This window comes from Enoplosus armatus, chromosome 13, assembly GCF_043641665.1.
Source record: "Enoplosus armatus isolate fEnoArm2 chromosome 13, fEnoArm2.hap1, whole genome shotgun sequence".
In the NCBI taxonomy this organism is placed as follows: Eukaryota; Metazoa; Chordata; class Actinopteri; order Centrarchiformes; family Enoplosidae; genus Enoplosus; species Enoplosus armatus.
Genome location: NC_092192.1, coordinates 10,195,469 through 10,212,973, shown reverse-complemented (window position 1 = coordinate 10,212,973; position 17,505 = coordinate 10,195,469). Strand labels below are relative to the sequence as shown.

Sequence of the window (17,505 nt, the reverse complement as noted above, 5' to 3'; positions counted from 1 at the left end):
CGGGACAATCGCGACTTAATCTTGAAAATCGACTTTTACGCACGACCCGAGCGCCATCGCAGCGTATCAAGAGTATCATGGAAATACTGAATAAGAAAACAGAAATAGACACTTTTGAATTTTCTAGCCTTTGATTGGAACTTTTAAGACAAAAATATATGATTTGATTATTTCTAGTTTTCATTCGTAAACGAAGCTTTCTCACAGCAAAAAAATAAATCTGTCAAATTAACCGAATTAATTCTTGGTCTCAGTGCCGCATAATGAAGGTTTTACTGCCTCTAAAAACTTTAATGCAATTTAAAGAAGTGAAAAACTGATATATTTCTACCAAACAGTCCGGGGCCACTATCAGACTCGTTTCACATTCGGTGAATCTGATATGAAACTCCAGCCTGCACATTTAGATCTCAGTTTTATTTAGACCAACTGGTTAGGCTCAATTATAAAAGCCATATCTCAGCGTCACAACATACCCCTGTTCCCCATTGTCTTCCGTAGGCCCGCTTATTGCAGGCTACAGCGCCGCAAGACTCGCAAACAAAAGTGACAATAACAATAATTAGCTCAAAATAACAATGAACGTAATTGAGGATAATTGCTACCAGATTCCCCCCGCTTTGTCTCTCCCTCCAGCACCATCTGTTATTTGAAACTATTTATCACGCCGCCGAGAGGGAATCCAAAACAAAACACAAATATTAATAGATAATTCCGTGAGCTCCTTTTAATAAAATAAAGCTACCGCGTATTGATCCGCGGAGGTGCAAAAGGTCAACAACTTCTGTATTATTCAGCTGGCTGTGAGAATGATTGGCAGGGCGAACTGGCGCCGTTCCAGGGTTTAATTCCCAAAGGTTATTGAAAAACGCTCTTGACCTTGATTATGGAGAATAAGAGTCTTTTATGCTCCAGTTTCCTGCTTATAGAGGGAGAGAGAGACAGTGGCGGATCAGCCCATATAGGATTTAAACGGGTTCACAGCTGAGGGGGGAAATACATGTGAATGGGGGAGTGTTGCGAGGCTCTGGCGTCTGGATCGATCGGATAACAGCACGTGCATCAGTTAAAATGTTCAAGAAGATTTTTATCTCTGCACGTCAGCTCGTGTCCAGTTAAATGACGTGTAAAATGTAATGCTTCGGATGTAATCTAATGAAATGAAAATGCACAGTGTCAATGAATTATCTTGCAAAAATAAAAGCCTACAATTTTAGAAACACTCAACTGTTAAAGAGATATTATCGATTTATGAACGCACTGAAAGATTTATTATTTTAAGTCCAATCAGGTCAGACTCGGCACTGAACACTAAAGGTGTATCTCAGATAAATCACAAGAGGCTGTCAGAACACTCAAATGGACAAATATCATCAGCGTAAAAAGGTAACTTTGAAGTTGAATTGAACGTCATAGATATCCTCTAATCTACATGAATATTGAAGTGTTATACTGGAAATTTCAAAAGCGACATTAAAGCATAAGAAATAATGATAAGAAAGTGAAACATAATTATCTAATAATGCAGAAAGATGAGCCCAGCAAAGAGCAGCAACAACATGGCAGATTAAAGAGAAAGTATAAAAAATATCGAGTCGGATATAAAGCCAGTATAAATTCACTGCTGTGCACAGTGACTCCCAACAGTAGTGACAGAAATAGTCCTCCGTGTGTGTGTGTGTGTGTGTGTGTGTCTCCAGCGGCGGTTTGTCTCCTGGATTAGGTCCCACTGAGTCTAAAAACAACGCAACAGCGCCATCATGTGTCCGATCCGTCCAACTACACAAGCACCGATGCACCGCCAGACCACAACCTGATGCAAAACTAATAAAAATCAATTCTTCTGAATGAAACGAAGGCGCTGATACCTTATTAAGTTAAGTTATTTTCATTTTACGAGATTGTGATGATAAACCATGTCTGCACTAAGTTATCCCTCCAATATGGTGTAAACATGCTAAGTATTATTTTAATGCTTCTAACTAGTATGATCCATAATTTTTGACATATTTTACTGTAACAATTTACAAGTTCAAATTTAAATACTAAACCTACTGCTACTACCAATAATAATGATACTGATTACCACTTCACATAACGTTACTGCACTATTGCATCCACATACAATTAGATACTGATCCAGGCATTAAAAACAAAATAAAGGCTGTGTCCAGAGTGGATGGTTCGTTTTATTTCTGACATTCAATTTTTGTAAGATAACCAAGGCGATGCCAGGCATAAAGTAAAAACCAACCGTGGAGCATTTTAACAGAATACAACTGGCATTCAGAGTCAGGTTTTACAGAGCAGGCCCTAAATGTGTGTGTGTGGACAAACTAATCAGACAAAAGAAGAATAAAATGAAACTAAACTATGTAGGGAGTCTCAGTCAGAGCAGCCCTGAACATAAGCTATGATCTGTTAGTCAGAGGCAATCGTATTGGACAGCAGTGCTGTGTTATTTTCCAAAATGCTCATTAAAAATGCATTCAGAAAAGAAATATGTGGTCAGAGTGCTCCGTGGCAGCTATAGATTCCATTATCATATTTGCTTACATTTTCAATGTTATAGAGAAATTATTTTGATAAAAGTATTGTGATAAAATGAGTCTCAGAAACATCTGGATTTCAGATGGGACATTGACTTCAGGGACTTCAGCTATCATACTGGCCATAGGCGTTCACATTCCTCCTTGTCACTCCATCAAATTCAATGGAGGCAATATACTTAGTAGTAGTATTTAACTATTTCAGTACAAGAAAACACACTAATATTGGGATGATTTCAGTGTTATTGTACCAGCAAGTCAATGAAGAGCAGTAATACAATTAAGTATGATGTTGACTAACATGTACAATGAATGGATTGATGGCAAAACGTAATGTTTTACAATCTTAACGCACACTAAAGCTCCTGACAGGAGGAGCAGCAGCCCTAAAACGTCACTGATGCATTTTACATGAAGTCAATCCCACAGCTGAAGAGATGCATCAGAATGCAAATAATGCATTTAAAGATAGAAAAGCTTAGTTTTAAAATATGTAATGTCCATAAGCTTTCTACAGTTATCAGATGAATAGGTTATCTAGTCAAATATGAAATGTTGAGCTTAGATTGCCTTAAAACATTTGATGTTAAACTGTCCCAGACAGTATGAAAAAACATGTCACAGTTCATAGCCTGGAGAGTGACTGCAACAACTGCAATTTCTCCAACATGGAGTATAAACAGGGCAAATACATCTGGAATCAACAGCTGACAGGCTTCTCTGCCAGTTATTTATCACTGAATACTGCAACGCAAATTCATATGCAGTTGCCAATGACAGTTGTCACCTTGTGGAGCATGTGACATCTTATCGTGCAGGTGATCTCTCTGCGTGACTCAGTTCAAATGCTCCACAATGAAAAACAAGTGTGTATGAAGTTGTTTAAATGTTTGTAACCATTTCAAGTGCTTCGTTTTAAATCAAAGTCTAAGGAATGGAGCTGATAATAAAATGAGGAGTCGTTCAAGAATACAGAAAGTCCTTATGTTCACCTTTCAGAGGAACATGTGCAAAATACATCAAACTCTACATTTCGTCTCTTAAAAAAAAAAAAAACACAAACAGTTAAACAGCGCTGGCCAGGGTGGATCCTACATTGATTATGTATTCATTCTCATCCCTGCAGCCAACGCTTTCCAATGTCAACAATAAAGTCATTCATAGTAATAAGACCTTTAGTAATAGTGGTAGTAAGTAATACTGTTGAGGGTTAACTAGTGCGTCTCCTGTCCGTCTGCGCCGTGCTGATCCCACTCCTAACAGTAGAGGGCACCAGAGTGATCACACCAGCTTGAGGACGCGTCATGCAGACTGGAGACGCAGTAACACTGGCTGGTCTCACAGATCAGAAGGCTTGGTTTCCCGAAAGCTTCTTAGCCAAGAGTTTCGTTCACAGGCAGGCATGTAAAGTAACAAAGAACAATCGAACCACTAGGAAGCTTTAGAGAAAGCAAGCCCTGATCTTATTTATATATCAACACTCCTCTGGTTTAATATAGATGCCATACAGAGCAACATTTATATACATTACACACAGATTGGGCTGTTTCCTCATACACAAACACATCAGAGGGTATTTGGTTGCTGACAGCCACAGAACGGCTTTGGAGCGTTGCTAGTATAAATGACATTAGTGCAAATGCAACCCAAAAAATTAAATAAAAAGAAAGAAAAATGCACACTGGGGACAAACAAATAAATGCTATGGTAACAGTGGTAGCGTGCAAGCTCTACATGTAAGCGTGCATCAGGACTCAGCATTCTCAAGTCTTTCAATTAAACACTCTTTTCAACACACACACATTTCTCCCCATCCTGCCCCATTTACTAAGCACAGGAGCTGACTGAGTGTGTGTGTGGGCGAGCTAGCATGTGTGTGGGAAAAAAATGCTTTCCTATCAAACAGCTCAATTTGCTGGTAGTAACATTTCATGGAGTGAAGTGACTTAACAGCAGGAGGATAACGATGGGCTACGAAAACACAGGGTGCTTTGATGTGATTGGTTTATAAAGGAGCTGGATGGAGCCAGGTGATTGGCTCCTGCCATTAAAGAGTCTCAACAACTGCTGGATCAACGACAAACTTGGGACTGGTTCAGTGTGACTTGTTCAATGCATTTGTGAATCAGCTGACTTCGGGAAGATGAGTGCAGATGGGTACCGTGAAGTAAAGCTAACAACAACAAACTTTGGGCTCCTTGCCAGCTCTGTGGGCTAATTTACACTCTACATTCTCACAATGCTCAACATTCAAACACAAACTGTGGTCTTTGTTGCATGTTATCTCCCTCTTCTCTCTTTCCCTCCCTTGTTTTCAGTCCATCTGCACTGCGTGCTGTCCAATAAAGCAGCAATGTAAAAATGATCTTAAAAATAACATCTCTCTTAACAGTAATACAAAAGTTTGGCGATGAGGAGTAGAACTGTTTTTGCTGGGACCAGCCAAACAAGTTTGATTCAAATATTGAAGTGGTATAATAGAGAAAGCTTGACACATGAAATGAATTCGGGTTACTCCATATGAACCATTGATTTGTTCACACTGCAACACTTAACTGGACCACACCATGTATCCTCTGCTTAGCACCAGGCTTCAGGTCATGTGATGGTCTCAAGAAACAACATTCAGTCTCTGTTAATGCTTTAGTGGATTCACTAATACACGTAACTTCTGTCATCCAACAGTGAAAACCAAACATCTTTATCAAAACTGATGGAGAAATTTGTAGACTTTATGAAACGTTAAGACTTTGCCACGGTTTGAAATGCAACCATCAGTTACCGCAGGTCTATCAAGGCTCTCTAAACCTCTGACCCATTCCTCATGGCACATACAGGACTACAGAGAAAACCCAAATACTATGAAATGTACAGCAATGAGAGTGAAGCTGCACAAACAAAAGGCAGGATGGGAGCAACCATTGCATGAAATGTCTGGGACTGAAATGAGAAGGAAATAAGCATGATTTTAGAAATGTCACTTTTGCTCTGATATCAATGTAAAAATCTAGGAAACAACAAAAAGGAGTGACGTGATACTTCAGTTTCAGTCGAGATTTCACATTTCATGGAAGTACCAATTATGTTTGAGATGAGATTACTGCTTTTCCCCTTTCCCCCAAAAAAAGAAAGAACACATGGAAAAAGTTATGGCCACCCTAATGAAATCATTGCTGGCATGAAAGTTAAACTCATCATGGAAACACATTCAGATGAACTGTTCCAAGACAACTGCCTAAAAAAATGGCATTTTAGTGCTGAGTGAGGAATATCTGCTTAGAGATTGTTTTGGATTTTGGATTAGGATATGGAGGGTTTGGAGTTGAATTTCTGACATGATGGGATAGCCAACTGCTGGACAAGAATATAGGCTGAATATTGGCAAATGGAGTATTTAGATTGTGTGTTTATATGTGCATGCATGTATGTCGTGTGTTTTACGATGGGACTCAGAGGCTGTATGGAGGAGGAGACTGTTCCTCAGAAGGGGAAGTGGGCTGGTCAGGCTGTGATGATGGACCAGTAGATGACTCCTGGCTGTCCAGTAGGAAGCCTGGGTTTAGCTGAGGGGCGGGTTCAGGTTCAGCAGGGGTCATCTCTGCCTGGCCCAGTGGACGTGAGAACGAGTGGTGAGAGTTGGAGGGCCTGGAGGAGTGGAAGAGAGATGCAGGAAAGGGAGGCATGTCCAATGTGTCAGAGGAAGAGGAGGAAGACGAGGAGGGATGATCTGTGTGCGACTGGTTCTTAGATTCAGTCACAAGTGGGGAAGAAGAAGAAGAGGAACATGATGAAGTCTTGACAAGGTGCTGGGGAGCAGAGGGCTCACCAGAGGAGGAGGAGGAGGAGGATTCTCCAGCTGACATGGCAGGTCCATTATTTCCCTCCTGCTCTCCTGTTCCCTCCTCCTTCCCATCATCTGGAAGTGCACCATCTTTCTGGTTCTTATTAGCTGTGGCTTCTTCCTGCCCTGCAGGGCTTTGATTGGCCGCAGGGGTGTCTTGGTTAGGGACAGTGGTGGATGGTGATTGGCTCTTGAGTTGCGAGTGACAGAGGGGGCATGTCTCCTGGACATAAAGCCATTTCTTCAGACAGCCAGCGTGGAAGAAATGACTGCACGGAGTGATCACAGCACTGTTCATGTCCTGGAAGGAATGAACACAAAAACACACAAGCAGTGTCATTATGTGTCCTTTGACATTTCATTTGTTTCAAAACCACTTAGATATATGTAAACATGTATGAAGTCAAATTTAATATTAGCCTAGCTTTAACTTGAGGCCTGAAATTAACTCTCTTACTCTCTTTAGATAAATAAACACACAAAAGCAGCACATACCTGGTAGCAGATAGCACAGATGTCGTTGTACTGTTCCAGCTGTGCGTTGCTAGCCGTGGGGAGGCTTTTGATCTTGTTTACAGCGTCTCTCCTGAGCAGGAAGCTCTGCCAGCCCAGCTGGGCTCTGAGCCAGACGTTATAGTACGAGTGGACCAGGATGATGGTGCTGCCCATCACACTCCACTCCCCAAATACCGTCTCTGACACGCCATAGCACACCACACACACTGCAACCTGGCAGGGGAGGAAATTAGCGACAGTCCTCAATGCCATAGATGAAATATTGTATGACTCATGATACTATATACTGTGTGTGCAAGTGTGACACTCACCAGGAACTCCAGCAATCTGTAAGTCCCGTTGACACAGTAGATAACTTCATCCATGTTCTCTACTGGAGCCTTACGAAACTCCTCCACCATGAAGAGAACGTAGATCAGCAGAGTGCCGAGAACCTGGAGGTGACGGAAGAGAGCATCTTAGCATTTTGATGTAATTCAATTCAATAATTAATCAAAGTATAGATGCTTAAGGATCCTCAGGCACAATGGATAAAACAGGAGTGTTTGTCTTTAAAGGTGCTGTATGTTTATGCTCTGTGTGTGCGTGAGCTCTTATCTGCAGTGTGTTACCTGCAGTGAGGTGAGGATGGAGGAGGAGATGATGATGAGAAGCCAGAAGTCCATGTGGAAGAACTGACAGATCATATAGGCCATGTAGGCTGGAAAGATCAGCAGGAACAGACACAGAGAGACTGCTCTGAAGTGCTTCCACAAACTCCTAAAGGACAGACAGAGGAGGGAGCAAAAGAGACAGCGATCACCTTCCAAAGCATTGCCTGCCTTTTGAGGTAATATGTCAACTAGTTTTGAACTTAAACTGTGTTGCCAAAGTGCCAAGACACACAGAGTTGGCACTTGGCATTTTTCTCAGCAGAAATCAATTTTTCATAGACATGTCGCACTCCATTTGTTTAATATTGAGGATTATGATCTGTAAAAGAAAAATTGATCTTACTTGTCTCTGGATGCTCCCAGAGCCAGGACTATGGGGTCAGCTATCTCCAGCATGGACTGCAGAATGGAAGCAACAACAATGAAGAGGATGATGGAGAGGAGGAAGGCTCGGTGGATGACCTGAAGCTCGATGAGGCCAGTCTGGACAGCGAGGATCAGCAGGGTGATGCCTTCTGTCATCCCCCTGCAGACAGACCAGAAACAAACATGTAACATTATTAAAACTATACCTACTATACCAACAAACACCCTTAACGGACCCACACAGCCATACGCACTGACTGACCTGTGCATGGTGTTGTCATTCATAAAGGCTCTGTAACCCTGCAGGTAGAACTTGCAGAGTGTGAGGACTCCCAGAGCAATGAAGGAGACGGTGAAAACCAGACCCAGCAGGGAGTACGGTGTACTACAACATTCTGCAATACTGAGGACAGGGAGGGAGGAGAGAGCATGGGAGATGAAGAGAAAGAAAAGGTTACAAGTTACACAAATGTTTTGACCAAATTGTTAACTTGTTTTCTATACCCCAGTTTTGTGTCACATACTATTATTTGGTACATGGTAGTGTAGTACGTGATGTTGATACTTGTGTGTTTTGTACAGTGCTCATGTCACACAAATGTATGTATATATGACGCAATAAATATACAAAACACACAGTAGAGAGTCTGTGATGTACAATCTATGGTGTCCCACGCAGTCTGACCAGTGCTATGGTCTAACCTGGTAAGAAAGAGGAAAAGGAGCCTCTCCCTTGAGGTAGGCTGGTCTCTGGTGCTGAAGTAGGAGTAGATCTGCAAAGCGAACAGCAGCAGCCAGAAACACATGAAGAGAACTGGAAGGACCAGCTGGTTCCATAGAGACATACCCAGCGCTAGCAGCCCATACACTTCCACCACCTGGGGAGAGAGCGAGATAACGATATAGAGATGGCGGTAATTGGGACAAAGACAGAATAACATTAATATTACATGTGAGGAAATCTCTCAGGACTACTATAGCCGAAATCCTGTAATGGAAACTGAAAAGCTTGCCACATAACTAGTTTATTACCTGAGCCAGCTCCCTGTAGGCAGTCTTGGCCAGGTTGTAAGGTACCAACAAGTTAGAAGCCAGGAAGTAAATGACCTCCAGGCCTGTGAAGATCATGGAGAACTTATTGATGAAGACGATGGTCTCAAGTGGGACCAGACACAGTCTGGCCACCAGAGGGAGGAGGTGAGCAGAGAAAAGCCAAATCCTCTTGGTCTGCATCACACAGGAACATAGTGTACACACCACCAGCTGACCTGAAAGAAGATGAAGAGAAGAGAAGATGAAGCTGAAAGACGATGCACGTACACACATACACAAACACAGACATGCACACATGAATGTGCACACTGTTGGAAATGAATTTTGTGATTTTGGAACAGCTGATGCATTGTAATTGTTTGTCTAGTTCAGAGCTCAAGAAAACAAAACAAAAATATTAAGATCTGTTCCAAAGTCGTGACAATATATCAGCTACAAAAGCCAAACACATTCAAAACGAAAAAATAATAATTTTGTGAGGCCACTTTCATATTTAGTAGCTACCCTTCCTGTCCCCCTTCTATCTTTGTCACTGTAACCATGTTATTTTCGCTTTCTCAGGCTTTAACTGTGCGCTGAAATCAGCACTCAGTATGGTTTATTTATAGCACAGGAGACTCCATATCTACTCTCCAGTAAGATGATACCAGGTCCCAGGAACATAGCAACTTGTAACATTTTCAACATGGACCAGCTTTCACAGGGGTAGTAGTCAGTGATCAGTAAGATTTATACCAGGAGTGGCCAGGTGATATGACCTTAAGGGAAGCTTTTTAATATAGCCATGTCATTTTTAGAAATTCTGTACTAAAACTATAAAGATGACTTTTTTTTTTTATACCGCACCCTCTACAGACAGATTGAGGCCCAGACAAGTTACAGAGCTGCAACTCAGATAAGAGTTCAGTGACTTCCTTAAGGAGGATAGATTCACCCTGTCACAAAGACTTGAGTTGACATGAAATTCCTTCACTCACTATAAAAGAATGAAAAAAGAATTACATAGATCATCATTTGCAGTCACTGCAATATAGACTTTCCAGAAGGAGAGGGGAAGAGAGAGATCAAATTGAAATAGAGGAAGAGTGAGCTCAGAGAGGAGCTGCTGAACTGCATCCACCTGCCTATGTTTGAGTTTGAGCATAATGCATTCATGTCTGGTCCTGTGTACTGTACAGGTGTGTCCTCATGCATTCATGTGTAATATCATACCTATGAGTGCAGTGGTGAATCTGTTCATGGAGAGAGGTTCTAGGTAGACAGGTCCTTCGTGGCCAGACTCCAGTTCACTGCGGACATAATCCCTGACAAAGAGAGATCAAAATGCTCAAGTTAAAGTGAAATCTGCTGACGTAATATATATCACTGACCTATAGCTCAACACAAAGATTTCCAGTCCTTCATCTGATAGGATGATAGAGAATGTTTGTTATGGCATCGGTCAGTATGGCATGAATTCATTTTGTATATCTGACAGAATATAACCACCCATACTTGAAATGTCGCTGTTACAAGTCTACATCAGATTCAGAAATAATATGGGCACCAGATGCCATAACAAACATTCTCTATCATTCAGAACATTCACCAGAGTAACAGAACATGGGATAGCCGCATCTTATCATGTCTACTAGTGGATTGAGGTCTGTGTGTACCTTGAGACTTGGTGACCAGCGAACAGCAGCAGGGCCGTAAGGACATACAGGTAGAGTTTAACCAGGTGCTGACGAGGCAGAGTCAGGAGCACCAAGCTCAGGATGTAACCTGTGAGGTAGTCGCACACATAATCGATATGAGACAATCAACAAAAACAGCACAAAGTAAAAAGTGACAATACATTCATTATAAAAGGCATCTCTATTGCTTCCTGTTTGCAGACCATACTGTGTTTTCAATCACAAAAGTGATATACTTAATGTGTATGTGTGACAGATGTTTCTTCTGTAATTGCAGGCAGCTATTTTTGACAGTCAATCAAATGGTCACTGCTGCCAACAGGCTTATCGTAGAGCAGTCTACAACCTAAAAACCAGTCCAAAAAACTCTACAGTGCATAGCAACAGTTACTTTTTTACAGTTTTACTGCCTCTGACCCCTTTTATTCTGTGTGTCCACCCACAGCACTCATCAGCACATACCAAGCCTATTGGCTCATTAACCAACTGCAGCCAAGTCTGACAGCACACACACACAAACACAGACATATTAAAACACATACAGAAATCTCAACACTGTGTTTGTCTGGGATATGAGCTAGTTGCTTTCTTTTTGCTAGCAGTTTTCTTTTAGCTAGCTAAAATCACAGAATGACTTTGTCAACTCCACCCTAATATCAGTGTTACTGTCTTTCAGTGCTTCATGATCGGCTCTGTGGCAATCTGACTCAAGGATCTTTTCCAAGTAGTGTGTTCTGGGATGGTAGTCCATCTCAAAAGGAGGTTGTTGTCCTTGGGTGCGTTGGATCACGTGATTAACCGCAGCTGAGAAAGACTAACAAAACACTTGTAAACATATTCGCTAATCCACATTTAAGTGGAAATGACTTATCACAAAACTGACAACCATCCAGTTAAAGTTCAATCCAGGGACACAGCTAGGATGAGTGCTTTTAAAGCCACGTTTCGCCTCACTGGGGGAATGTTGTAGATTTCTTCACTTTACTACCTTCACCACTGAGGTTATGTTTTGGCCAGCTTGTTTGTCAGCAGAATGTGTCAGTTATGGATTTCTGTGAAATCTGGTGAATGAATACACTCACACAGAGAACAAGAATTGTGCTGGTGAACCCAAAGTGGGATTGCCACCATTACAAGACTTGTGTATTTTAGCTTAACTGTACTGCTAAAAGATACAGACCTGATTCCAGTCATTATTTTAGAAATCACTTTTCGCTGGCAGGTGAAAATAAACTTCAGTGCATGGGGAATTGGTCAACCCAATGTTGAGAAAAAGTTGGATAACAGGATCAGTGTTGATGAAGGTTGGCATTCTCAGAAAGCCTTTTTGTTTGTTATTTGTCCTGTTTTCTTACTCCAACTAAAAATTTTACTTCTGTTTGAGAGAGCTACCTACACACTGGTCTCACATTAACTCTGGCTGGCAAAGCTGACTCACACTCCCAGAATGCCACTGCCGCACAGCTGGAGGAGGAAAACTGGTTTCAGGCAGCGTTTGTTGTTTTACCATCGGGTAAATCGGATAGTTTTGGTCAAACTCCACTTGCCGTCATGCCCAACAATCCCTCCAGACTGTCCTGAAATCACTACAAAGCACAGCCTCGTGGCTTACTGCCTACCACCATGTGTGAGCATTTTGAAGCTGACAGAGTTGGGTACAGAGGGCTGACATTGCTGAACGGAAAAATCATGCAAATCCAACCAAGAGAGGTAAAAATTGTACTGATAAAGCCAGCAGAACAGGAGCCACTTTAGCTAGTCAAATAGTCCAAACAAAAATGCCTACCGCAGGTCATGATAACCTAACCGATATCATTGACATACCAACAGCTCTTTATACATGTGTTACAGTGCATCCGGAAAGTATTCACAGCGCTTCACTTTTTCCACATTTTGTTATGTTGCAGCCTTATACCAAAATGGATTAAATTCATTTTTTTCCTCAAAATTCTACACACAACACCCCATAATGACAACGTGAAAAAAGTTTATTTGAGATTTTTGCAAATTTATTAAAAATAAAAAACCTGAGAAATCACATGTACATAAGTATTCACAGCCTTTGCTCAATACTTTGTTGATGCACCTTTGGCAGCAATTACAGCCTCAAGTCTTTTTGAATATGATGCCACAAGCTTGGCACACCTATCTTTGGGCAGTTTCACCCATTCCTCTTTGCAGCACCTCTCAAGCTCCATCAGGTTGGATGGGAAGCGTCGGTGCACAGCCATTTTCAGATCTCTCCAGAGATGTTCAATCGGATTCAAGTCTGGGCTCTGGCTGGGCCACTCAAGGACATTCACAGAGTTGTCCTGAAGCCACTCCTTTGATATTTTGGCTGTGTGCTTAGGGTCGTTGTCCTGCTGAAAGATAAACCGTCGCCCCAGTCTGAGGTCAAGAGCGCTCTGGAGCAGGTTTTCATCCAGGATGTCTCTGTACTTTGCTGCATTCATCTTTCCCTCTATCCTGACTAGTCTCCCAGTTCCTGCCGCTGAAAAACATCCCCACAGCATGATGCTGCCACCACCATGCTTCACTGTAGGGATGGTATTGGCCTGGTGATGAGCGGTGCCTGGTTTCCTCCAAACGTGACGCCTGGCATTCACACCAAAGAGTTCAATCTTTGTCTCATCAGACCAGAGAATTTTGTTTCTCATGGTCTGAGAGTCCTTCAGGTGCCTTTTGGCAAACTCCAGGCGGGCTGCTATGTGCCTTTTACTAAGGAGTGGCTTCCGTCTGGCCACTCTACCATACAGGCCTGATTGGTGGATTGCTGCAGAGATGGTTGTCCTTCTGGAAGGTTCTCCTCTCTCCACAGAGGAACTCTGGAGCTCTGACAGAGTGACCATCGGGTTCTTGGTCACCTCCCTGACTAAGGCCCTTCTCCCCCGATTACTCAGTTTAGATGGCCGGCCAGCTCTAGGAAGAGTCCTGGTGGTTCCGAACTTCTTCCACTTACGGATGATGGAGGCCACTGTGCTCATTGGGACCTTCAAAGCAGCAGAAATTTTTCTGTAACCTTCCCCAGATTTGTGCCTCGAGACAATCCTGTCTCGGAGGTCTACAGACAATTCCTTTGACTTCATGCTTGGTTTGTGCTCTGACATGCACTGTCAACTGTGGGACCTTATATAGACAGGTGTGTGCCTTTCCAAATCATGTCCAATCAACTGAATTTACCACAGGTGGACTCCAATTAAGCTGCAGAAACATCTCAAGGATGATCAGTGGAAACAGGATGCACCTGAGCTCAATTTTGAGCTTCATGGCAAAGGCTGTGAATACTTATGTACATGTGATTTCTTAGTTTTTTATTTTTAATAAATTTGCAAAAATTTCAAAAAAACTTTTTTCACATTGTCATTATTGGGTGTTGTGTGTAGAATTTTGATGAAAAAAATTTATTTAATCCATTTTGGAATAAGGGTGTAACATAACAAAATGTGGAAAAAGTGAAGCGCCGTGAATACTTTCTGGATGCACTGTATATTATTAATTGTGTAAACTTCTATGCAGTCCAGACAGCTCAAAGCATTTGTATAATGTCTTTGTTTTACACTAATCCTCTAAGAAGTGTTAACACAGAGGGAATGTATTGTATATGAACAGAATGTGTGTGTGTGTGTGTGTGTGTGTGTGTGTGTGTGTGTGACACAAACACTGACCTACGTAGTGCAGGTAGAGTGCCAGGTATTTGTACTGGAACAGGGGGTTGTTGGAGAGGCTGGAGCGCTGGATCTTCTGGAAGAAGGAGCTGACATCCCAGCGGTACAGGACATCCAGCAGCATGATGCTGGGAACACGCAGACCCACATTGAGCACCGCCTCTACGCGGTCCTTCACTGCCATGGCCTCAGCTTAACCTCTGATCGGCAGGCAGAACTGACCACTAAGACGGGATGTTAACAGTGGGTGCACTGCAGAGACAAAATAAGATGGAAATTGAATGCCGGGGAGATAGGAAGCAATCACATAGAATGAGAGCAAGAACTTACGAAAAAGATGAAAGCCAAATAGCAGCAAAGGAGGAATGAGGTAGGGAGTGAAAGGAGATCATAGGAAAGTAGAGAGAGACAGATTAAGGAAGTGCAGAGGGAAGCACAGAGATAAACACTCAAAAAAGAAAAATATAATTTTGCAATCACAATTAGCAAATGGGTTTTTTCCATCCACAGGCTACTGTGAGAATTGCATATAAAACACACCAACTATTTTAATAGTAAAATGTTGTTGTGGCTGGCAGTATAGATAAACTACCCAGCAACAGCCAACGTTTTCCTGCAGGTGGTTGTTGTTAAATGACCACCCTTATAACAATCTATTTATCTATAACCATCACGCATAACATTTAATGAGCCTACTGAACTTGAAGCTAAACAAATGCATATATCTACTTGCAGAATCACTGAAAAATATACACTATAACTTATACAAATTACACTTATTTGGCAGACAGTTTAAACATTCAATGAAGTCATGGATACATGTTATCATAGTATGAGAGAGCCAGTACATTGGAGGCTTTAAAATTAATATCCCATATTCACATTGTCAGAACACTCAAATATCAAATACTTGATTCAACACTGTGAGAAACAGCTTTATAAAGAATGAAAAGACGTCCACAACATTACTACACATGACTGGGAACACTCATCTAAACTGCTGAAACTAATCCCCTCATGTCAGATATGAGGTTTTGCAAACAACTTGTAGGCTTTGCAAGTTAGAGCTGAAATCTAACTTATGATTCTAAGTATGCTGTTGAAACGACAACCTGCAACAAATTCACAAAGTGGTGCCTTGCGGCTTCCCCAGTGTTTTTGTGTGTTTTGCAGGGTGGATCAGTCAGGTGGGGCAGTCAACTCGTGTTTGTTGACTGTCTTCCTCCCCTCACTTATTTGCGTCATGTTTCTCTCTGCTGCTCATTCAGCAGTGGAAACACAATCCTGGGAAAACAGCAGAGATTCCACAGGAATACCGTAAGGTTGTCCCTTTTCCAAAAGTGAGATTATAAACAGTACAGTACATTAAACAAAGGCTTGTTCGCATGACAAGTGTCTACGTGACGAACTTCTTCTCCCACAACTATGATTTGCATCATCAAATCTATCAGTCAATAATCAATCTACACTTGAGTACATGCAAATGAATCCAGGCCTTTCTGTTTGCTTCCACACACTGACCAACAACAGAGGCCTTAAGATGAGCACTGCACAAGCAACTATGAAAACAAACTATGTAGTAACACTTTCAGGTGTTTTAATACAGGTGCAACTCAATGTCAGGCTTGACAAATTAGGCATACTTGCAAAATCTGCTTATTCATGCATTTCCTCAGTTTTTCACACTGTTCTGTTTATATTTACAGCATACATTTAGTACTATATCTATTTCCTTTTTTACAACACTGTTTAGTGGTAGGCCATGTGGGGTACAATTTTATATCGCAGTATGTGAGATTGTATACCACAATATTAATATACAAGTACATTTTCATGGATTTAATTAAGAAAACATTTATCTACAGAACAGATGGGGATGTCTGTGAATCAAATATCTAAAAAGAATCTGTACTGAGGTACTTCATTATATTGATGCAAAAATCTTGCAAATCCAATATTGCCATAAAACTGTCCTGCTCATTGATTTGCAACACTGCCCTGCTGCAATGGCTTAATACAATCAGACATTAAAGCGGTACATACCTTGGTATGTAAATCGTATGGGAAAATCTCTGATGGCTAAAATTTCTGTCATGTCACTGTACACATTGTCGCAGTACGGACATTGGTGGACCGGAAGGCTGCTGAGGTTCTCACTTGACTAACTGGACTACAATAACATTTTCCTTAACTTGGCACAGTGCAATACATCTTTTTAACTTAAAACGTATAATTACATTCATTTTCACACCTTGCTGCAATTTGCACACCTGTATGCCTGTGTTTAAAAGGGCATGCTTTTATTTTAGTACTTGCATTTGACATTTGTTTTAGCACTATTCTTTGTACCATGTGGTTCATTCGTGTACTGCAGTTGTGACATGTGGATTTACCCCCTGGAATAAATTAAGTATCTATCTAACTTTCTATCTCACCAAAGTGCAACGCTTTTTATACATGCATGTTCTCAAAGAGCATATATTTATTTTAATTTATGTTATTGACTTACATACACCTGACTATACATATAGTGACATGTTCCATATTTATCAATCAAAGTTTAAGAAAGAAAGAGTGCCACCAGTATGTGAACTCACGTCACTTCCAACTGCACAATAATTTTGATATTGTATGCTTATTCTTATATTTAAGATTGCATTTATATCTTATTTCCTTTCCCCTACTCCTAAATCAAGCATCAAAACAACTAATCAATAAACTGATTGATTCAAACCTCATGTAAAGCAAACACACCTGATATAATCAAGGTGTCTTAATCTAACTTAACCCTGAAAGTGATGAAAAACCTCTCATGGTGATCTACAGTTACTCCAAGGGAATCTGGGTACATCTTTCTGTCAGGTTAAGTGAGCCTGCTTCAGCTTCCATGTTAAAACTGTCTAAGACAAACCTGCTTTGTTCTCTTTTAGAAGACTTAAGGACATCCAATAAACCAATCATTGTTAACCAGTCTCTTGACAAGTAGCATAAGAGCTTGTTTTAAATTCACAGTACCACAAATGTAAACCTGAGGGGCATTTTTTCTTAATGCTAACGGTGAAGGAACTCTGACTCCAAACAAAGGAGCTCCTGCAATCTTTTCAGGTATTTGATTACAAACCTGCAATTTAGGTACTGCAAACGGCCATGTCACAAGTGAGTCTTGTTTGAAGCATATTTTATGGA

General features: G+C 41.2%; 1 protein-coding gene across 1 annotated transcript; it reads right to left on the bottom strand.

Annotated features, from left to right (window-relative positions):
- Positions 1 to 5,944: 5,944 nt before the first annotated feature.
- On the bottom strand, positions 5,945 to 14,503 carry LOC139295371 (RING finger protein 145-like). Its single transcript, XM_070917558.1, has 11 exons — positions 14,320 to 14,503; positions 10,634 to 10,742; positions 10,191 to 10,282; positions 8,958 to 9,193; positions 8,628 to 8,803; positions 8,188 to 8,328; positions 7,903 to 8,085; positions 7,518 to 7,665; positions 7,218 to 7,340; positions 6,886 to 7,119; positions 5,945 to 6,691 (listed from the first exon to the last, which is right to left on the bottom strand). Exons 1-11 carry the CDS (start codon positions 14,501 to 14,503, stop codon positions 5,999 to 6,001), a joined length of 2,319 nt encoding a protein of 772 aa, XP_070773659.1. The 3' UTR covers positions 5,945 to 5,998.
- Positions 14,504 to 17,505: the final 3,002 nt, after the last annotated feature.

Bases quoted from the DNA above. Each gene is read 5' to 3' on its own strand.
- LOC139295371 (XM_070917558.1), bottom strand. From the start codon at position 14,503: ATGGCAGTGAAGGACCGCGTAGAGGCGGTGCTCAATGTGGGTCTGCGT. The intron at 8,804-8,957 runs GTAATAAACTAG...CTCTCTCCCCAG, and splicing joins CCTACAGGGAGCTGGCTCAG to GTGGTGGAAGTGTATGGGCT. The intron at 7,341-7,517 runs GTAACACACTGC...CGTCACCTCCAG, and splicing joins CCATCCTCACCTCACTGCAG to GTTCTCGGCACTCTGCTGAT.